The sequence below is a fragment of the Dipodomys ordii genome, unplaced genomic scaffold (genome assembly GCF_000151885.1).
Source record: "Dipodomys ordii isolate 6190 unplaced genomic scaffold, Dord_2.0 Scaffold35, whole genome shotgun sequence".
In the NCBI taxonomy this organism is placed as follows: domain Eukaryota; kingdom Metazoa; phylum Chordata; class Mammalia; order Rodentia; family Heteromyidae; genus Dipodomys; species Dipodomys ordii.
In genome coordinates, this window is record NW_012267251.1 from 1,214,785 (window position 1) to 1,237,648 (window position 22,864).

A 22,864-nucleotide genomic window follows, 5' to 3' on the forward strand; every position below is an offset into this window, starting at 1 on the left:
TTTGCAACTGGAACTGTCAAAAACAAGAGGTCCTTTTTCTAGAAGTCTGCAGATCATTCTTATTTTTCATTTGACATTTGTCTTGCTCATTCCTGTTTTCCAGAAATGTGGCTTTGGTGTTCATTTGAAAATGACAGGCTTGTTTTTGTTTTGTTGGTCCGTGGGGCTTGAACTCTGGGCCTGGGCGCTGTCCCTCAGCTCTTCAGCTCAAGGCGAGCGCTCTACCACTTGAGCCACAGCACCACTTCCGGTTTTCTGGTGGTTTATTGGAGATGAGCCTCACGGACTTTACTGCTTGGGCTGGCTTTGAACCGTGATCCTCAGATCTCAGCCTCCTGAGTAGCTAGGATTACAGGCGTGAGCCATCCGTGCTGGCTTTTTTTTTTTTTTTTAAGACAAAAGCAGAATGTTTCTGTAAAATGTCTGGAGCTGTGCTCCGCCTCCTTTCCTTTCTCAGCCTGCCCAAGTGTCTCTGGGGACCCTCTCCAGGGTAGAAGGACTCTTCAGAGGCCCAGTGTGTGGTCTAATCAAGCACAGTTTGGTTAACTTTTTTTTTTTTAAGTGAGAATTAAACATTCATTTCACTTGCAATACCACCCCCATCCTCCCAAAGTTAAATAACTCGTGTCAGGAAATGGTTGTTACGTGGCAAATGGCAACTGAATTGATTCAAGGGATTGAGATCATCTTGTTTATTTAGCCCCCATTTTATGCTGAGGTGCGTTCTGCCTCTGGTTGGCAGCCATGGGAGGGTCTGGGACACGCAGGCTAGGCACTTGTCATGGCTCCTTGCTGGTGGTCTTAGGTGTGGTGATCTTGCTTACTTCTGAGAGGACAGCCTACCTTGCATAGCTGGGGCCCTAGGCCCCAGGATTAGCCTCTGAGTAAGTTAGACAGGGGAAAGGGAGTGAAGGAAAGTCTGCCATCGGGGAGCCCCATCCTCCAGGGAGCCCTGGCGCCTCTCCTCAGTGCAGGCGGCCATTCTCTAGCTGGCTACAAGTCTACTGTGGCCATCGTTGGGCACTTTGGGATTTTGTTTGTTTACTGTCTTTTGGAAGCCCTGTTGCTTCTTCCAGTTTCCATCCTGATTCAGATCTCAGAGCCATTAGTGACTTGTTCTGCCTACTCGAGTACTCTCGTGGGTTTATGCCCTTGTGGTGGCCAGTGTGGGTGTGGCAATTGAATTCTGCTGTCCTTGCTCTGTCTTGTTTTGGGAAACAGTCAAGGAAACTAAAAAAACTATCACTACTGTCATTTCCCCAGATTTCTCTCATGTGTTTTTAAACCTCTGCTAAATCTTGAGCTATGTTTACGTTTATTCTTCTTACACATTTGCAAATCATTGGTAGTGTGTTCCTTTCTGGGATTGCCAGTCCTCGCTGTTGTATCTTTTTGTTTTATTTCATTTAAAAAATATTTGCTTTATGGTTTTAGTGTTTTATTTTATGCTTTTCTTGGTTCTCTATTTAAAAAATTAAGTTACTAATTTATGTGTTCTGATGTATTTGTTGGCTTTACATGTGTATAAATATGTAAAGCCATAAATGTTTCTGTATTATTTTTCCCTGTGTCTTTTCAAGCTTGGATACTTTGCTTATTTAGTCCTAAACATTCTCCTTCCCCTTTCTCTCCTTTCCCTTTCCCCTTCCCTTCCTCATCCTCTCCTTCCCTCCCTCCCTCCTTTTTTCTTTCTGGGTGTTTGTGTAGTCTAGAATGGCCCGAGAGTTTAAATCTTCCTGTCGCCACCCAGTCAGTGCTGGGACTGCAGGCATGTACCACTATACTTGGCTTGTCCTAACGTATACTGGTCCTCTGAGGTTTTTGAGAGTTCCTTTGTGTCCTGGTAAGTATGCACACTTTTTTTTTTTCTGGTGTGGTAACTGAACTCAGTGCCTTATACTCTTGTGTGGCTTGCTTGTTCAGCTGATATCCTCCCACTACTCCAACCCAGGATTTTGCTGGTTGATTGAACATAGAATTTTGGTGACTTTTCTGCCTGAGCTGGTTTTCTGCCCCAGTGTTCCAAGTATCAGTCTCCCAAGTAGCTAGGATCATAGGTATGAGCCACCTATGCATAGCTTGGATGAATATTTTTTAAAAGAACCAAAAGGAGTTTGAGAAGGATGTGTGAACACACGTTCATGTAAAAAGTGCAGGGAATTTGTAGAACTACTTGTCCTGGAAGAGAGCTTGTATGATCTTTTTATTGGAATAGACAATGTATGTATAGTACTATATTTAAGGCTATTTTTTAGACCTTACATGCATTAGCTTATTATCTATTGTTCTCTTTTTCCTTCTGGATCCATTATATGTACTTTATGTTGAGGCTGAGAACATTTATTATTAGTACATGGTAGCTGGTTACTGGTGTCTTCCAGACTTTCATTCTGACCACCTCCATCTCTAGTAATTCTTTTGACCTTTTCAGGTATTGATATGGTGACAGATTTTTTCTAGTTGATCTTTGCCTGACATACGCTTCTCTTCCTGTGTAATATATCTGTTGCCAGAAGTATGTCTTCTAAACAAAGGCTGAATCTTTACACAGCATTATTTATAAGTGGCCATGGAGTGTGATGTAGTGTTATAAGCCAAACTTGGGCCAGATTGGTTGGTGAGGTTAATGGTCTGTTGTTGGAATTTGAGAGCTATGGTTTACAGTGGGGATAGGAGGCATACTTTACTTGGAATGTTAACTTCCTCCCCATTTTTCTTCCCTTCTGTTTCCCCAGTGGTGAAGGAAGTATCTTATGTGTTTGAACTCTGACTTTTTGTAGAACTCTGTTCTTATCCTTGTATAAGGCCACATCTTAGCCTTACACAGCCACATTCGGTTTGTGGTCGGCATTTGCACCATAGCATCAACTTCATATCTCTTGAAAATGTCCTGAGAGGTATATCTACAGTGTACATGGCAACCCTCATAGGGCTATTTCAAGTTTAATTTGTATTTTAGATGGAAAATAAACTGTACTGCTCCAGCCTAGCAGTGAGTGCTTATAAAGAGCTGTTCTGCTCAGCCATTGATAATGTTGTATTTCAACATTTAGTGTTCTTGGCTACCTTGAAACTGTCCATGGTCTTGTATAGAAAAGCTGAAAAACTAAATTCTTAATTTTGTAATTCATTTTTGTAAGTTTCTGGTTTTTGTTACTCATGTGACTTGGAGGATACAACTTGGATGCATCTCAGCTCTACTTTTCTAAAGTAGTAATTGAATTTAAGGCAATTTAAAAATCAGTTCCCAGGTGTATATTAACAACTAAGCTACGTAATAATTTAAGCCAATTATGTGAGGTTTTTACTCCTTTCCTAATGTGGACTTTTTATTGTTTTTTTTTTTAAACAGGAAGGAGAAGCTGATGAGATGTTCTCAATGTCGAGTTGCTAAATATTGTAGTGCCAAGTGTCAGGTAAGACCACCAGCTACCTGCAAGGGCTCTGTCTATGAATGTAGGTCTGTTTGTCACTTTCTTTTCAAATAAAAAAGGAAATTAGTTTATTTCTTTTATTTAAATTTAGAGTCTTTTACAAATATTGGCAAAGATTTTTCTCATTGAGATTTTGGATTAATGATGCTTAACTAGTATGTGGGAACAAGTGTGTGTGTGTGTGTGTGTGTGTGTGTGTGTGTGTGTGTGTGTATGTACACGTGCTTATGTAGGTGAATTACACTATGGTAGATGTGAATGGTAGAAGGAAAGCTGCTTATCTCAAGAGAGCCAGGAAAAGGAGGGTGGGAGAGAAAGGCTGGTTTCTTTCTTTACTTTTATTTTGATATCCTAGGTTTACACCATAGATAAACAAGATATAGAATACAGGAGACAAATTTCTGTACACTTTGATTTATTTTTGATTTATTGATTGATTTGGAGGAACATTTTGTATCTCCTATATACCATTACATATCATCATTTCCCCACCAATGAGTGCTTATGTTTTTCTAATATTCAGTGTTGCTGACAATGTTCCCAGCATCTCTTTTTGGCATGTTTTCATACTTCTGCCAATTAATTCTAGGTTAACTCCTAGGTGTTTTTTTTTTTTTCTTTTGTCGGTTGTGGGGCTTGAACTCTGGGCCTGGGCGCTGTCCCTGCGCTCTTCAGCTCAAGGCGAGTGCTCTACCACTTGAGCCACAGTGCCACTTTTGATTTTCTAGTGGTTTATTGGAGATGAGAGTCTCATGGAGTTTCCTGTCCGGGCTGGCTTTGAACCGTGATCCTCAGATCTCAGCCTTCTGAGTGGCTAGGATTACAGGCGTGAGCCACCAGCGCCCGGCCTAATTTTGTTTTTTAAAAGAAAGGATTTATGTGTTTTGAATTTTTAAAGATGATGCCAAATTGCTTTCCAAGAGATTAATTTATAACGAATACTATTGTTAATATCTTGAAGTTGTTTAAAAGATGTATAATTAACATTAGCATGACCTTTTCTTCAAACCCTAAGATTAATCATTTAATAAGAAATGTAATTATGTTCTAATGCATCATATTGTATTAGTCTAAGCTGAAGTTTTGAGTGTGTTACTTGTGGCCTCTTCTTTCTTACTTTGGTGTGTGTATGTATTTTTGTTTTGCATGTATGCATTGAACACCAGTCCACAAAGTTGGGACAGGATACAGCCTTTTTAAAATCTAGGCCAGGCTTATCCAAGTGATTTTTTTTTTTCTACCATCTCCCCTTTTCCTTTGAAAGTAAAATCTTTAGAATGCAAATCACATGAGCTTAATAATAATGAAAAAAGGTCAAATGTATAAATCTAGGAGCAGTTCCAAGTTCTAGGGCTGATTCTGCTGCTTTGGAGTTAAAATACCTCAGAAATCACAAACTCATTTGTGCCTGAGTTTCTGAATTTATGCTGATAATGTAAGCTAACATTGACTAGACATACCATATATTATTCATTCCGTTTAATTTTATGAGAATCGGTGAGAATTAGGTACCATTACTATGTTTGTTATCCCAATCAGGAAACAGAATGAGAGGCAAGCATCGTACAATTTTCCTGTACTTGCCAGGCATTGAATTTGGGAAAGAAACTGGTAGTCCAACTGTACATTTTTAGCTTATGTTCTAAACATAAAATTTATTCTTTTTATAATGTTATGATTAGGTCTAGTTTTCCATGATCTTTTTTGTTTGTTTTTTGGCTATCCAGATATTTATTGTGACTCTGGAATAACCGGGGCCACATGCATGCTTGACAAGTACTCCTCCACTGTTACCCCGCAACCCCATTTGGGGCTGTACCCTGACCCCAAAGAACACAACATATTTTTGAAGAGAAAGGAAAAAATTTAATACTTTCTCAGAAATAACAAAGGAAATGTTAAGAATAATTGAGTTACTTTTATCTTATTTTGTAAACACATTCTGTCAAACTAAGATCCCAAATTTATGTTGTTACTAGCAACAATGATAACAAAAAGCAAAAATCAAACAAAAGAAGTAAATTCATTCTTTGTCTACAAGATAAATTTCAGAAAGGTTGTTTCATAGTGATACTTTGACTCCTTTGTGTGACACTGTGCTACATGTTCTTTAGAATATTAGATCAAGTAGGATATGTATAGACCTGATGGATTATCATATTATAAGACACATGCCTTTTGGTTGAGCCTACTTTCTAATTTCTATGGACTGAACATTTGCTTTTATTTTTCTTTGGTTTTAGGAATACTTTAATGTTTTTTTTCTTGTGTTGTAGAAAACATCATTAGTAGAAAGTGTTAGGATGAGTGGAGGGTGTTTGATGAGTGGGCATGTCATTTTGATTCATTGTAGTGATATGTTTTTACTACATACATTAGCTGTTTATTGTAGCATCAATAATAATGCCATTGTCGGATAGACTGTGGAAGGTAATAGGAAAACAGCTGGTAAGATGAAATATGTGACAGTGGCTAGAGGCTGTGTGTGTGTGTGTCTGTGTGTATGTATGTGTGTGTGTGTGTATGTAAGTGTAGAAGAGTGTGGGGGTGGAGTTAGAGGTGGGAGTCAAAGGTTGGCCATAACATATGCATTTAAACTGTCCTGTTTATCTTGGTCTTAAGATATTGCATTAAAATAGTAATCATTGTGGATACTTATAAAGCGGCACAAAGCGAAGCTGACACACTGGACTATGAACAGTAATGAACAGAAGGCAAAAGCATGGGGGATGGCAATGGATGGAGAGCCCGTGAATTTGTAGTGTATACCCAAGGGCAGGACTTTGGTTCACTAGCATAGCCTTTGCTGTGTGGGGTTGTGGCATTACTGCATTGCTGAGAGAGGTTTGGGGGCATTTTAGGGTGTACTATGTCCCTTGTGTTCATAGACAGTATCATTACTATCAGTGGCTCATTATTTATTATGAAAAGTAACACAATAGAGTCATACAGAGTAAAATGTTTCTCTGCCCCTTTCCTCACTTGAGTTTTCTAGAGGTGATTTCTTTTTTTTTTTTTTTTTTTTCTGGTCATGGGGCCTGAACTCTGGGCCTGGGCACTGTCCCTCAGCTCTTCATGCAAGGCAAGTGCTCTACCACTGAGCCACCTTCCCAGCCCCCTTTTTGGTATATTTATTTATTTATTTAATTTTATTTTTTTGGGTCCGGTCGTGGGGTCTGAACTCTGGGCCTGGGCACTGTCCCTCAGCTCTTCAGCTCAAGGCTAGCACTCTACCACTTGAGCCACAGTGCCACTTGCGGCTTTTTTCTTTTTTGCTTATGTGGCGCTGAGGAATCGAACCCAGGGCTTTGAGCATGCAAGCCAAACGCTCTACCACTGAGCCACCTTCCCAGCCCCATCTAGAGGTGATTTCTATGTGTCTTATGAGTAGACAATTTCTATGGTGCCAGTCCTGGGCCTGAGTGCTTTTGATGAGCTTTTATTGTAGTTGGTGCTCTAAAACACTAGAGCCATAGCTCCACTTCTAGCTTTTTTTTTTGCTGGTCCTGGGGCTTGACTTCAGGGTCTGGGCTCTGTCCCTAAGTCTCTCTGAGCTCAAGGTTAGCGCTCTACCACTTGAGCCACAGCCAATTCTAGCTTTTCTGTGTATGTGGTATTGAGGAATTGAACCCAGGGCTTCATGCATGCAGGAAAGCGTTCTACCTACCACTAAGCCACATTCCCAGCCTTATTCTTTTTTTAGTAGTTAATTACAGATAATAGTCTTATGGACTTTCCTGCTGGGGCTGGAAATAAGATCTCAGCCTTCTGAATAGCTAGGATTATAGGTGTAAGCTATTGGTACCTGGCTTGAGTGGAGAATTCTTACTCAGCTGTTAATCACCCTTCCCTTTCTGTTACAGTTTATAGGACTGCTTCTGGTCCTAATAAAGTATTTTTTGTCATCAGTGGCCTTGTATTTCTGTCCATAACTTACTGCGATGAATCTGTCATATAACTTTATAACAGGGGAAGCAGTCTTATTAAACAGAATATTCCAGATGATTATAAAATTGAAGAGGAGCAGGCCAAGTTTTATTATGAAAAACCTCACTCAAAATAAAGTTGGTAGCAAGCAAACCAACCTCAAGTTAACTCAACGTGCATTATTTCACTTTTCTAGATTTAATTCAAGTCATAATGTATACATTTCTAGTTGAATTACTGTCTGAACAGAGTATGTAACCAGATTCTGTGTCAAGTTGCAGTTTTGAGAAGCAAAGAGTGGCTCTAATTTAGGTGGTAATTTTAAACCTCTTTAAACGTGTGAATCACATTTTGGGTTTACAGTTTATGCTTAGTTATAGAATGATTTGGTTCATTTTTGATAGGTGCAAATGAATCTGACATTAGTAAGCATTTAGCAGAGAGTCTTCATAAGTGTTTTTGAATACCATATTAAAAATGATGACAATGAAGAGATGACAATGAAGAAAGTCAAGTCTTTTGTTTGTTTCAGGTATAGCTCCATGTAAACCTCAGAGTTGACAGGATTGCACTGGGTTTTATTTCTTTATTCTCACCAACAATGTTTTAAGTAACGCATATAGACAGTCTATAGTCAAAGTCAACCTAGTTGTAGTAATATTGAATGTATTTGCCATTTCTGTTTTTTTTTTTTTCTGGTCCTGGGGCTTGAACTCTGGGCCTGGACACTGCCCCTGAGGTTTTTGCTCAAGACTAGTGCTCTACTACTTGAGCCACACCTACTTCTGGTCTTTTCTGAGTAGTTAATTGGAGATAAGAGTTTCACAGACTTTCCTGTCCAGGCTGGCTTCCCCTCTCAATCCTCAGTTCAGCCTCCCGAGTAGCTAGGACTACAGGAGTGAGCCACCTATACCTGACTTCAGTTTCCTTTCCTTTGTTCCTTTATGTGACTTCTTCTGTTTTTCTGTTTTTTTTTCTTTTTTGGTGGTTTTTAATTAAGCATTTTATTTTAAATGATTCTATTTTCTCCTTAACATATCAGTTTTTGGGTGATGTTTGAGTTTGTAATACATATTTACAATTCTTCCAAATCTACTTCCAAATAATGCTCACTGGGTCACAGATACTGGGCGTGCCTTACAATCAGAGGGAATTCTAATTCTTCCTCTTCCCACCTCTGTCATTGCTACCCTCCGGAACACTGGTGCCCCTAGCCACTCAGGGCTGCCACCACCATTTTGAACAGACTCTGATGTGTCTTATCAACCAGGATAAGAAAAACAAAGCTTTTATTTTATCTTATTCTTTCTTTGATGCTCTTCCTTTATTCTTGCAGATCTAAGTTTTTATCGCAGGTTGTCTAGATGGTATATATGGACATACAAGGGCCCAGAGGGACTTTGAGAGAAAGTAATGACTTAATTTGAATCTTCATTTTGGTGTTGGGATATGGCTAGATATACACAAACACATAAGAGTATAGGTCAGACAATGTCAAAAGCATTATCAAGCTATATTTTACTGTAATGTAAATCTTACCTTTATATATTGTTTAAGAAAATACAAAGCCAGGGGCCAGTGGCTCACATTTGTAATCCTAGCTATTCAGGAGACAGACCTGTGGGAGATTGTGATTCATAGCCATCCCAGGCAGAAAAATGTTTGAAATTATATCTCCAATTAACCAGCAACAACAAAAACCAGACTGGAGGTGTGGCTCATATGGTAGAGAATGAGACATGAGCAGGAAAGCTGAGCAAGGGCACATGGCCGTGAGTTCAGGTCTCAGAAAAAGAAAATACCACTCATAACAGGGCTTATTAAGTATGTTTTTCATATTTCTTTCTTTAGCGGACACAAAACCCTAAGTGCAGCCCAAATTAGATTTCCTATTTCAACCTTGCTTCCTCTGAATCATGCCAATAGTAGGAGGATGTTTTTGAGACACGTTGGTATGCAGGTATTTGGTATTTGGTTAGCTCACACTTTTATCCTGTGCTCTGCCTGCCACATAGATTTCCATTCTCGGTCCTTTCTTGAGTGTGGCCTGGCGAGTTAGCTCAGGAGTGGCCCGGTGGTGACTTCATCTGCCTTGTTTCTGCAGGCCCCGGTCTCACCATAGTTTGGGCTTTCTAATGAGATGAAGCCACCCTCATCACTGATGAATCTTCCAGTTGACTTTGGGAGTTTGAAACTTAATAATTACCTGTGTTGGGGAAATGGAATGAATATGCCCTTTCTGGTGTTAATGTTTTGATTAGAGGTTTCCTTCAAACAGGATTGGAATTCCATCAAAGGGAATGATTTACTTTGCTCTCTGGATAAATTAAATTAATCCATAGATCAGAGGTTGGCACACTTTTTCTGTGGGCCATATGGCTTCTTTTATCCAGCCCTTTTGTGGTATGAAATGAATAAATGTAGCTAACAAGTGTGGCTGTGTTTCAGTACAATGTCATAATAAGTTGGGCAGGTGGATTTGACTTGTGGGCTGTAAACTGCTGCCCTGCACTGGATGATGATTGACGTCTGCGGATCACCGATATTATTATTATTATTGCCTAGTATTAGGTGAATCCTTAGCTAACCAGAAGACTGAAATTTCCTTTTCCTAAGAAAATATGGGAATGTTTCATTTTTCGGATGACTTGATGCCCTGTGGCCATCCCTCTGCCTCACTCCTTTATGTTTGGTTCTGTCTAATTCGGCCAAGGTTGTGTCAGAGTGCTCTTGCTGTTCATGAGAGAAGCATGCAATAGGTGTTTTACACTCTACATGACTCTCTAGCATGCTCTCAGGAGGTTTTATGCAAATCAGTACCTGTCAGTTATACCTGCTAGACATCCTGGTTAGCTTTCCACTTTTCTTTTCCTAGATCTTAGCTTTTCAGCTCTTCATGTATCTGACAACCTGTATTCAACATTGAATATTTTAAAACATAAAAGAAAATCATTATTTATTTGCTACTAAATTGTCCAAAATGTTACATATTGTTCTATGTAAATGTTCAGGCTTGACCACCTATAAACACATCACATGGTCACTGTGAGAAGGTTGCACAAATGCCCACTTGTTCCTCAAATATGACAGGAGGTATTACCTTCAGTGCTATGACTTCAGGAAACATTGATGAACTTCAGGTAAAGTTCTTAAAATGCTATATTCCCATGATTTACAAAAAAAAAAATAGTGCTTCTCAGTCTATGTAGAAGCAAGTAAAAGAAAGCTGGGTTCTAGGCTAAAATAACCACAAAAAGGTTTCCACCTTCATGGAATGTGTGGTAGACACTTCAAGCTTGTGGTGGATTTGGAACCAGTTTTCATCGTGTGGAACAGCTACGCCCAGGAGGCCTGGCCTCTCCTTCCTGCACACCAGGTATCCAGCCCTGTGCAAGCAAGTGACAAACATAATACCCACAGACGTTTCCCAGACGACCCTCAGTACCAGGTATCCAGCCCCTGTGCAAGCAAGTGATAGACATAATACCACAGACGTTTCCCAGACGACCCTCAGTACCAGGTATCCAGCCCTGTGCAAGCAAGTGGCAGACATAATACCCACAGACGTTTCCCAGACGACCCTCAGTACCAGGTATCCAGCCCTGTGCAAGCAAGTGACAGACATAATACCCACAGACGTTTCCCAGACGACCCTCAGTACCAGGTATCCAGCCCTGTGCAAGCAAGTGATAGACATAATACCCACAGACGTTTCCCAGACGACCCTCAGTATTGGCACCCCCCTCCCCCCAGGCAGGAACTGGGACTGGTTAAAGTTCTCAATGAGAGTTCTGGAAATTGTCAGTTCTGAGGTTGTTTTTCAAATCATGCATGTCCTGACATATGGAATTGTAGCAGATATTTTCAGTTCCTTTATCCCCTCTTAAACTCTTTTATCTCCTATTATTTTTTGCTTTGGTTTAGCTATAAAATTTTACACTTTTTTAAAGTTTCCAGTAGTGCACTGCATACTTTTTGTATTTTTTGAGATTCTTGTATTATAAAAATAATGGGCTTCATTGTGATGATCTCATCCATGTGTCTCATACGTGTGGCTGTTGTGATTGGTTCATCCCCTCCTCCATGACCACTGGTAGTCCCCATCCCCCTCTTGCTGGTATCTTTTGCTTTGTAATGAAAAAATTTAATATCCGTTGTCTCCCATGCCGGTTTGTGCTTTTTGTGCATTGTTGTGAATTTCAGCTGAGAAAACATCACAGCCAGTTTTGTGAACAAAATCTTATTTGTATTCTCTACTGTTAGTAAAGAAAAAAAACACAGGAAACAAATCAAGAATATATTTTTTGAGAACCTGGCAGGTATACAAGACCAATGTACTACTGAGGTCTAGCCCAGAGCTAAGGTTGGTAGAATGAAGATAGGACCTAATGTTTTCATTGCCAGGTTTTGCTTTAGTTAAATGGGTTTGCTTAAAAGATTTCTTAGTCTTTTCTGTGATATGTTTAGATGTGTAAGCAGTGGTAAGCAGCTGAGCAATAAGCTCTATAACAATTAATGTTATAAATGCCTGGTGTTTAATGCCATGTTAAGAAATGGAATAGGCTGAAACTCAGAATTATAAAAAAAGGCCACTTTCCAGTGGTGTGATCACTTTCTGTATTTATACCTAAATGGTCTGATTTGGCTTTTAAATGAAAAGAATGAACTTTTTTTTCTTTCTTTTTTTCTCTCAAGCTAATGGGAAGATAAGTGTAATGCCTGATGTTTTTATGCAGTGATTCTGGAATAGCTTTCAGGAACATTTTGTCTACTTTCTATTACTGAGAAATAAGAGCTGAGTATTAATTATTTTAAAGCCCTAAAGTCACTTTTGACAGGATTTCACCAAAATTTGTATGTTTAACAATGTCATCTACCTGATGGTTCATTATCTGGGATACATTTGTAGATGTTTTACCCCAGTAAGCTACCAGAAAACTGAGCTGCTTGAATTTAGAGGTTTAGTAGGAAAAGAGCTATGTCTGGTCTCTTGTAGGTGAGACAGACATTGATTAAAACCTACAGTTAAAATCCCTTTTCCCAACAAGCCCTGTCCTACTTGACTGAGTGCAATCCTGTTCAGCTAGACATTTTCTCTAGGAATAGTACAAGTGTCAAAGGCACCATTCCAGGCCTGCTGACCCCTGTTCAATCCTGCCACAGCGTGCTCATGAAGGGTGTCTTCCAGATTAATCCACTTTCATCACCGAAGGGAAACTTGCCCAGCAAAGTTATGATCAGTCTTAATTAAACCATAGAAGGTTGGTAAAAACCACCAACACTTTAAGTTTTTTTTATTAGTACAAAAGATGATGCATTTGTCTACTTAAAATATTTTCACTCAAAAACTAGGTAACAGAGTACACACATGAACATTCCTAAGGCTGGCAGTGGCAGGCATGGGAAAGTATATGGAAAATATGTACAGATTTTTTTAATGCACAGTTTTTGAACCTTTTGTAAGTTGAATATATTTTACCAGGCAGGGTCTACTCAAGTTTGTTTTTCAAACTTACTTAACAGTGGATCTTTCTATCGTTGTGTGTGTGCGTGCGTGCCTGCGTGTGTGTGCTCCCATCCTGGTTGGGGGTTTGAATTTGGGGCCTGGATGCTGTCCTTGAGCTTTTGTGTTCAAGATTGATGCTTTACCACTTTAGACAGAGCTCTCCTTCTGGCTTTTTTAAATGGTTCATTAGAGATAAGAGTTTCCTGGACTTTCCTGCCAAAGCTGGCCTCAAACCTCAATTCGCAAGCCTCCTGTTTAGCTAGGATTACGATAGGCGTGAACCACTGGTGCCTGGCATATTACAGGTATTGATAATGGATGTAGCTATATGAAAGGCATTGTAGTTGTAATTTATTTTAAGTATTATTAAAGACTGCAGAGTGTTGACTAGCATCCTTGGGATAAATTCCTCCTCTGATTTAATTATTGGTAAAACCATGCATTTTAATTTTCTGTCAAAAGAGATTATGTACATTAAAAAAAAAATCCGTTGTGGTGCCTGAACTCTGTGCCTGGGTGCTGTCCCTCAGCTCTTCAGTTCAAGGTGAGTGCTCTACCACTTGAAGCATAGCACCACTTCCAGCTTTTTCTGCTTATGTGGTGCTGAGGAATCGAACCCAGGGCTTTATGCATGCAAGGCAAGTACTCTACCACTGAGCCACCTTCCCAGCCCCATTTTTTTTTTTTTTTTGCGTTGGCTGTAAGGCAACTCATGCATGCTTTGTACAGCCTGGTAGTTATTTAACACTCATGATTAGCATACTAAGGGATTTTACTTTCCCTTTTCATTTTTTGGTACTTTGATATTTAGATCCTAGACCTTGATCCTTAACTTTCCTAGTCATTAATATGAGGATCATGTCTATCATTTTGATTACTGTGGGAGTCAAGTGAAATTCTGTTATTTCCCTAGGCACGTGTCCTGCATGTTCTAGAATGTTAAGTAAGTTCTGTAAGACTTTCCTCCTACTTTAAAGTTCTACATTTTCTCTTTCTTTTTTTTTTTTTTCCACAACCTCATTTCATGTACTCTGCATGGATCTAGCTAAATCTAGTTTAGAAGAGACTAAAGAATAATAATGGAGGGGAAGATTGCAAGCCCCACAGTAAGGGAATTTCCACTGTTAGTGTCATTGGTGGAAGGAGTGACACAGTTTTTCACTATGTCTGCCAAACTAGGAAATAGCATGAGGATGGAGGCACAACAACTTGATGGAGAATTTTTCTGAGCAAAATGCTGACTTGAACTCAAGTCTGAGTCAGATTCTTAGTGGCTGTACAACTGAAGTCGTTGGCTTGCTGCATGTTTGTGCAGTAAGTGAAAGCAAGAGAAACCTTTCTGCAGGGAAGCAGAGTTAAAATTTATGAAATCACAGTAAGTGGACTTTCAAATGCAACTTCCACCTTTTAGAACAGAATATACAAGACAGTCTGGCTATTTACTCTTGTCAGTGCTAAACATTAGGACACTGTGTATGATTCCATGTGAAATGTCAACCATCTACGGTATCTCCTTCTCCCCCTTTAGTACTAGAACATTTTTCTGAGTTGCAGTTATAGTTAGGTTGTTGAAATTCAATTCATGTGAATGTTTCTCAACATTTGAAACCAGTACAAATGGAGATTACATTTTATGTCTCTGATGTCCTTCTATATTCTTATCTTACAGAAAAAAGCTTGGCCACACCACAAGGGGGAATGCAAATGCCTGAAAAGCTGCAAACCCAGATATCCTCCTGACTCCGTGAGACTTCTTGGCAGAGTTGTCTTCAAACTTGTGAGTATCTGACTTGTGACAGAGGCTCCCATTTAATCTTAGCCAAAGCATTTGTGCTTGAATTTATTATTCATTTGTAAGGTTGAAATTGAACTCATGTTAAGGTAGAGTGTGGATTATTCTATGCACTATCTTAGGATAAAAACGTTTTTCTAATAGTCATGGTACTGGTGAAATGAAGAAGAGTACAGCCCCTCTTTCCTATTAGGTACTTGGACTATAACTGCTAGTAGTTAGTAGCTGTTACTTTGTTTTTTACCTTCGTACTGTGAAGGAAGGCACAGGACACATAGGGCTTTTTTGTTGCCTCTTCAAGTGTGATATTAATGACTAATTCAGTTGAAGAATCTTAAAAAAATGTACCTCTGATTCAGTGAAGTGATTTCTTTTAAGCCCTTTTAGAGTACCAAAGCATCAGATTCTGTGCAGTTCTGCTCTCACGCAGCCTCCCAGGTTGCTTGGTTAGGATTTAGCATGCATATCTTTCTGGGTTTTATTATAGCCTTCCCATTTGGGGAGGGCAAAAGAGGGATGATCATGGTAGTTGAGGTCAGCCTGGACAGAAAGTCTGTGAGGTTCCCTCTCAAGGAACGGAAGCTGCACCCAGTGGTGTGTGGTGGGAAGCCTAAAGTAGGTAGATCATAGCTCATGTGTGCACCGGGACAGGAAAAAAGACTGTTCTAAAAATAATCAGGAAAAATCCCCACACAACAACAAGTTCTGTTCTTACCTTTGTTTATCAACTTTCTTTTGGCAGTCTGAAATTTTATAGATGCCTTTAACAATGTTAAAGTCTCTAAATGTCTTATAAAACAGTTTTGCACTTGGTTTGCACTGGTTACAAGCTTGATTTTAACATTATTTATGATTAAGTAATTCAACTGTAATCAAAATGTAATACAGAGCCTTGAACTTGTAGCTTTTACTTATAATCCTAAATCCTAGCTATTTAGGGGACTTAGATTTGGAAGGAGAGTAAGACTGGGAAGATCATAGTTCTAAGCTAGCATGGGCAAAAACTATGTGAGACCCCATCTGAACAGGAGAGTCTGGGTTTGGTGGTCTTTGATCATGGCCCAGGCCAGCCTGGGCAAAAATGGAAACCGTATCTTGAAAGTAATCAGAAAGCAAAAATGGCGGGAAAACAGCTCACTTAGCAGTCTTCTTTAGACGGTTCGTGTCAAGGATGCGAATGCATGATGTGGGAACAGTAATCATTGTTTTCATTCTTTCCTTCATAGATGGAAGAAGCACCCTCAGAATCAGAGAAACTTTATTCTTTTTATGATCTGGAGTCAAGTAAGTGGCCATCCATCAACATTAAAAAAAAAATCCTCATTTGTTTGTCCTGCTGCTGAACTTTTCTTTCTCTAGTTCCCTCCCTTCTGCTCCCCTCCCCCTCTCCTTCTGTCTTCTTTCTATTGAATCCAGTGCCTCAATAATACACTACCTCTGAGAAAATGCTTTAATTTTAACTTTGTTTTTCTGTTCATCATGTGAGGTAAACCTAAGAAAAGTTTAGTATTTTGTTGATTTCTGGGTTTGGAATGTGTAAATAAGTGTTTAAACCACCATAAAGGTGTCCAGGGTAAGTGGAGTAGTATAACTGAATTCAGAGGGACCCAGTTCTGTCTGGGTCAGTGGGACAGGGGTTCAGGCTTTGAGGATGCTAATTTTATGTTGAGCTTTTGTTACCTCTTTATTATAAACACCTCACGGTGCATTTTTCTATGAATGAGTGGAAGTCTCTAGGAAAGGCCATTCACTCTCGAATGGCAGTAGATAGATGCTTTCCTTATACCTGGAGGCCTGTTGGCCAAGCTGTTCTTTCTCTGGCATTTGGCTGGGCTGTCCTCATGGCAGTGAGGCTATTCTAGACACTTTATGACCACTTTGAAGACATTCGAGCTGCCAGGAGACCCCACTCCTGCTCTGGGGACTGCATTTTAATCAGGACCACTCCAGAAAACCGTATTGGACTTAGAATGCAGCATGCCAAGCAAAACAAACTTTTGAGACGTTTAGAAGACCCTGCAGCTATTCTCACTTAAGGTGGTAACTCAGTGAGAATTTGATTGGTGGAACTGGAAGCTGTGTTGTGATTGGTACAAATACAATCCTTTCCTCTAATCGCAGCATCGCTTCCAGTATGGCTTTCACACCCATGCAACACTCATTTTCCTGGCAAGGCTGCTAAGCTCTTTTAGGCAGCTAGGTGACACCCTTCTTTCTACTACCTGGAACTGCAACATGAGGCCTAACAAGAGACTTCTCGATGCACTTTCTTACCAACTAGTGAGTTGTTTAGTTATTTATTTTTTTGGTGCCGGTCCTCTGGCTTGAACTCAGGGCCTGAGCACTGCCCTCGAGTGCCTTTTGCTCAAAGTTAGTGCTGTACCACTTGAGCTGCAGTTCTACTTCCATCTTTTGAGAGGTTAATTGGAGATAAGAATCTTACTGACTTTCCTGCCCAGGCTGGTTGGGAACCGTAATCCTCAGATCTGAGCCTCCTGAGTAGAGAGGGTTACAGCCTGATGGTGCCTGGCTTCTAACTAGTGATTTTTGTTAGCTGGTAACACAAAGAGGAGTGTTGGTGGTAACAGAGTAGCAGTACAATGGTGAGAAGGTGGCTGAAGAGTGTCAGGCAAAAGAAAGAAACTGAAAGAAAGGCAGTGGACATGGCTTCAGAAAGGAGAAAGCAGAGGTGGTAGGTGAGGGGCCGCAGGCCCCAGTGTCTGGAAGCCTTTTCTGGTTCTGCCTAACCTTGAAGGCAGTGTATCCTGACATCTGAAGCTTGAGACTTACAGTGTTAACTGCTGTGAAAGTCTAAAGCTTGGTAACTAAGATGCTAGGTGGTGCTGACTGCTTCTGTTAGCTGCTGCTTAGAGCTGAAGATTTTGTTAGTGACACAGTGCTGGGCATGGGCTGGTGGAATCCAGGTAGCGAGCCTGCCTGAGTGCCTAAAACTCAGTCTTAGGCTTCTAAGGTCTGGAGCCCTAAAACTGGGAGTTCTCATCCCCTGAGGCGGTCAGTCCAGCCCATACACCTTCAGTCTTCTAGGGTCCTTGATTATTGACAGGAAAACACTTCCTCCATTCTTACAACCTTAGCAGCTCATTGGCAACATAAACTTTAGAGCAGTTGACAAGGTTTCTTCTGTTTCCCATCTTGTTTTCTCTGTCGTCCTTTTCTTCACTTCTGATGTCTGGGGTGTGTGAAGTAGGGAAGGGGACTGGGAGTTCCACTGAGCTTTAGGAGTTCCTACTCCTTTAGATGCTAAGGTACTTGGGACTGAGGCTCTATGACAGTATTAAGACTTGATCTTTTTCTGAACTACCATGTGTGTGTTCCGGCTATAAGGGGTGGCTGAGAGGCTCTCCAGGTATGAGTATTAAGCATACATCAGATTTATTTTGCTGTCTTTTTGGCACAGATTCTCTTCATGTGGGTTCTATATGATTCCAACCCTATACTAGCTAACTCATGAAGTGTACCCCTACACGGTTTAATATTTCTGCTAGTTAGAACTCATATGGTGCATTCACTACATAGTTTAATATTTCTGGATTGAGCCAATAAGACAAGGATCTGAAGATTTATGGTTATGGGATCCTTAGTGCCAATGGTAATAAATTATTATTTAAGGAATCATCAGTTTAATTATTCTATTGAACAAGTAATTTAAGGAAAATATGCAGACTTGACATGAGCAACAAAATTATGCTATAGTTCAACTTGATGTGTCTCTTCAAGTTTTAATAGAGAGCTAATTACTCGTTTTTTTCTTGTATCACTGCTAGATAATTAACAGCTCTTACAGTGAGTTTTACTGTTAACACTGGCCCTGCTCAGCAGCACTTTTATACACCGTGCCTTATGTGAAATGCTCTTAAATATTACTAATTACATGATGCACTCCCAGTCTTCATGCTGGTTATCATTTAGCTGATTTTTGAGGGGATTATATTGGCTTGAGCCTCATATCTTCTTTTCATAACAGTTTAGTTGGCTCATGGTATCTATACAGATTTATGGTGTACGGTACAGTAATTAAATGTATGTATATTAATCTGTAAGGATAAATTCAGGGCATTAACATTTCCATCTCAAAGTATTATCTTTTATTGCTTTGTTTTGTTTGAGGCAGGCTCTCATTGTGTAACCATGATTCTCCTGGCTCAGCCTCTCGAGTGCAGGACTACAGTTGGTGCCACTATACTTGTCCAGGAAAGTGTTATTTGTCTTTGGATCTTTTGGCTATTTTTTAAATCAATAGCCAAAAATTATTACTCTGAAAACTGTCACAAATTATAGACTACTTTTACCCATTCATACTCTGTATTGTTTCTTCTTGTCTAACTGTATTTGGTACCCATTGTCTAACTTCCCTTTGCTCTTTTTCTACTTAATCACTAATGACCACTATTCTCTTCCTCTATGAGTTTCTCTGTTTTAGCGTGTACTAATTAGTAAGGACAAAATGAGTCTGATATTCCTTTCTGTTTGGTTTATTTAAAACAGCGTACTCTGGTTACCAACACGATTGAAAATGACAGAATTTCATTATTTTTATGGCTGAATTTTTTTGGTATATATATTTCTCTCTTCTCTCTTTCTCTTTGTGCTAGTACTAGGGATTGAGCTTCAGGTCTCAATATTCTGACTTGGCATTATTGCTTACTGCTGGTGCTTTATCATAGCATGCCTCTAGTCTCAGCATTTTGCTGGTTGATTGGAGATAAGAATCTCATCAATTTGTCTTTTGTCTTTTCAGGCTAGATCTAACTATAATCCTCAGATATCGGCCTCCTGACTAACTAGGCATTAGCTACTGACGTCCAACTATATACCATTTTTCCTTAATCCCCATCTGCGGATGGACACAGTTGATTTTTATATCTTGAGTATTGAGAGTAGCAGTGTAGTAAATATGGGAGTGCTGGTATCTCCAATATAGTACTGTTTTCTTGAATGATTGTTTTCCAGAATGAGTGTATTAATTTACTTTTCTATCAACAGTATAGAAGACTTTCTTTTTCTTCCAACTCTTTTTTTTCTTTTTATTATCTTTAAGTAGTTATACAAAGGAATTGGCATTTAACAAAGTAGTTTATCAATACAGTTTATCTTTGTGTGTGTACGTGTGCGTGTGCGTGTGCGTGTGCGTGTGCGTGTGCGTGTGTGTGTGTGTGTGTGTGTATCATGGAGCCTGAACTCTGGGCCTGGGTGCTGTCCCTCAGCTCTTTTGCTCAAGGCTAGCACTCTACCACTTGAGCCACAGCCCCACTTCCTGCTTTTTTTTTTTCTACTTATGTAGTGCTGAGGAATCAAACCCAGGGCTTCATGCAAGCAAGGCAAGCACTCTACCACTGAGCCATCTTCCCAGCCCAATATAGTTTATCTTAATCCGTGTTACCCTCTTCAACATTCTTGCCCATTGCTCCTCTACTTACCCCATTTCTCATCTTCTTAATTTTGTTAGATATACATTGGATTCTTTGTCGGTATTTATTACTTTTTTTTTCTTTTAACTGATGGTCATTCTGAACTGAGTAAGATGATAATTTATTATTTTTAATTTATATTTATCTTATGATTAGTGATGTTTAACATTTTCTCATATACTTGTTGATCAGTATGTATCTTCTTTTGAAAATGTCTACTTTGACCACATGATCATTTTAAAATTGGGTTGTTATTGTTTCACTATTGAGTTGTTTGAAGTTTCTTATATATTCTGGGTATTAATCCTCTGTGAGATATAGTTGACAGATATCTTTTTTCTGTTCTGTAGGTCATCTCCTTACTGTATTGATTATATCCTTTGTGTGGAAGCTTTTTACTTTGATGCAATCCCTTTGCCCGTTTCTGCTTCTTATCTGATTTTGGGGACATATTTTTTAAAAGAAAAGCTTTTCCCAGAACAATAGCCTGAACCTTTTCCCTTTTTCTTCTAGTCTTTAAATCTTTGATCTATTTAGAGTTGAGTTTTACATATGGTGAGGAATAAAGATCTAGTTTCATTATTCCGTTATAGATATTCAGTTTTCCTAGTATTGTTTATTGATGAGAGTATCTTTTCCCCAGTGTACAGTCTTGGCACTTTTGTTGACAATCAGTTGATTTTGTATTTGTGGGTTAATTTCTGACCTCTCGGTTCCATTGCGTTGGTCTGTGTTTCTGTGGCAGTACCAATTTGTTAGTTCTGCTGTGGCTTTGTTGTATGTTGAAGTCATATACTCTGAAGCTTCCAACTTTTTTTCTTTTTGCTCAGGATTGCTTTGGCTTCTCAGGGCCTTTTGTGGCTCCATATGTTTCTTACACCAATGTGGAATGCCATCTTTTTTGTGACCACTTTGGGCAGATCATGTAATCTGTAGATCACTTTGAGCAGTACAGAATTTCAACAATATTACTTCTAATCCATGAGTAAGGAATGTTTTTAGTCATTTAAAAATATCCTCTTTAGCCAGGCACTAGTGGTTCGCACCTGTAATCCTAGCTCCTCAGGAAACTGAGATCTGAGGAGAGCAGTTCAAAGCCAGCCTAGGCAAAAAAGTATGTGAGACTCTTAGGTCCAATTAATCACAGAAAAAGCCAGAAGTAGCACTGTGGCTCAAGAGACAGAGCACTAGCCTTGAGCAAAAAGTTGCTTAGCAACAGTGCTCAATCCCAGAGTTTGAGCCCCAAGGCCAGGAAAAAAAATCCTCTTTAATTATTTTCCTCAGGGTTTTATAATTGTCATTGAAGAGATCTCTTTCTTTCTTGGCTAGTTTTCCATATATATTTTGTTTTGGGAGTAGTTTTTATGAATGAAGTTAATCTCTTGATTTCTTTTCAGCAAGTTTATTATCAGAGTGTAAAAATAATAATGTTAATTGTATCCTACAATGTTATTGAATTTGTGTATTTGTTTTGATAGATTTTTAGTGGAGTCTCTTAACACAGAACAAGAAACAAAATCATCCTTTTCTGTTCGAGTTAAAGCAGCACTGTATTCAGTGTGGGCAGAACTTGTACTTTCTGAATGACAAATCTCACTTGAACTTTATCTGAACTTTTTTCTTCTCACTTTCTGTCTTCTGACTTTCAGATGATACTACTTATCAGCTAGTCATGACCTCGTTGTAAATTATGTCATGGAGGGAAGTCAGTTTAAATTCACTACCTTAATTAGGATTTATGATGGCTTGTGCATATGTACACGATGATGCAGAAGGTGTGGTCATCTACCACCTTACTGATTTTGCTTTTTGATATATCTTTACCTGTATGTACACTTATTTTTTGATAGGTGTTTGATCTTTGATTCTAGATAAAGTCTGGCAACATTTAGCTGATAAAGTATATATCATGTAAAAAAGAGATGTCAGAATGGAATGAAAGGCAGGAAATACCTGGTTTAACAGCCATCACTGAACACCTAAAAATTTACTTTGCAGTTGTGCCATTCCTTTGTAAATGGTTATTATAAAGGTGTTGTGCAGAGGGGTTACTGTTTCATAAGCCAGGTAATGAGCACATTTCTTTTTAAACAAAGTCACCTTTTCCTTTGCTCTCTCCCAGTTTTTCCCTCCCGTCCCCACCCACAAATTGTATAGTTCATTTTCAACATAGTGTCTACTGAGTACCACTTGTTTTCTTTTACAAAAGATATTAACAAACTGACTGAAGATAAGAAGGAGGGAATCAGACAACTTGTACTGACCTTCCAGCATTTCATGAAAGAAGAAATCCAAGATGCTTCTCAGCTGCCACCTTCCTTTGACATTTTTGAAGCCTTTGCAAAAGTAAGTGTTCAGTTTCCTCTCTTACAGATGTCACAAGCCAGTCCTTTACCCCTAGTCTCTTGTTCTCTAAAATCGTCCATTGTGGAGTCTGTGGCTATTCTGTGGCGTTATTATTATTATTATTGAATATTCAGATGTGGTTAATATTCATGAAAAGTGTCTTATTTCCTATTACTAAATGTGAAATGTGATTTATTGTCTTCTCTTGTTTATTGTTCAGTAATTTTGATCACATGTTACAGTGAAATTCTCTCCATATTGTATAGAGGGAAAATTCAGTGATAAGGAGGATAATTTTTTTTTAATTTTATTTTATTTGTGAACATGCTGTACAGAGGAGTTACAATTACATGGGCAGGATAATGCGTACATTTCTTACCAAGCATTGCAGCCTCCTCCTTCGTTTACCCTTCACATCCCTTCCCAGCCT

At 39.2% G+C, this 22,864-nt stretch overlaps 1 protein-coding gene across 1 annotated transcript in view; it reads left to right on the forward strand.

Annotated features, from left to right (window-relative positions):
• Nucleotides 1–634: 634 nt before the first annotated feature.
• Smyd3 (SET and MYND domain containing 3) overlaps nt 635–22,864 on the forward strand; it is a 325,260-nt gene continuing 303,030 nt past the window's right edge. The window contains exons 1-5 of the mRNA XM_013017284.1: nt 635–718; nt 3,353–3,416; nt 14,537–14,644; nt 15,886–15,943; nt 22,298–22,434. Of these exons, the coding sequence (XP_012872738.1) occupies nt 711–718; nt 3,353–3,416; nt 14,537–14,644; nt 15,886–15,943; nt 22,298–22,434 (375 nt within the window). The 5' untranslated portion in view covers nt 635–710. The remainder of the gene's footprint in view (nt 719–3,352; nt 3,417–14,536; nt 14,645–15,885; nt 15,944–22,297; nt 22,435–22,864) is intronic.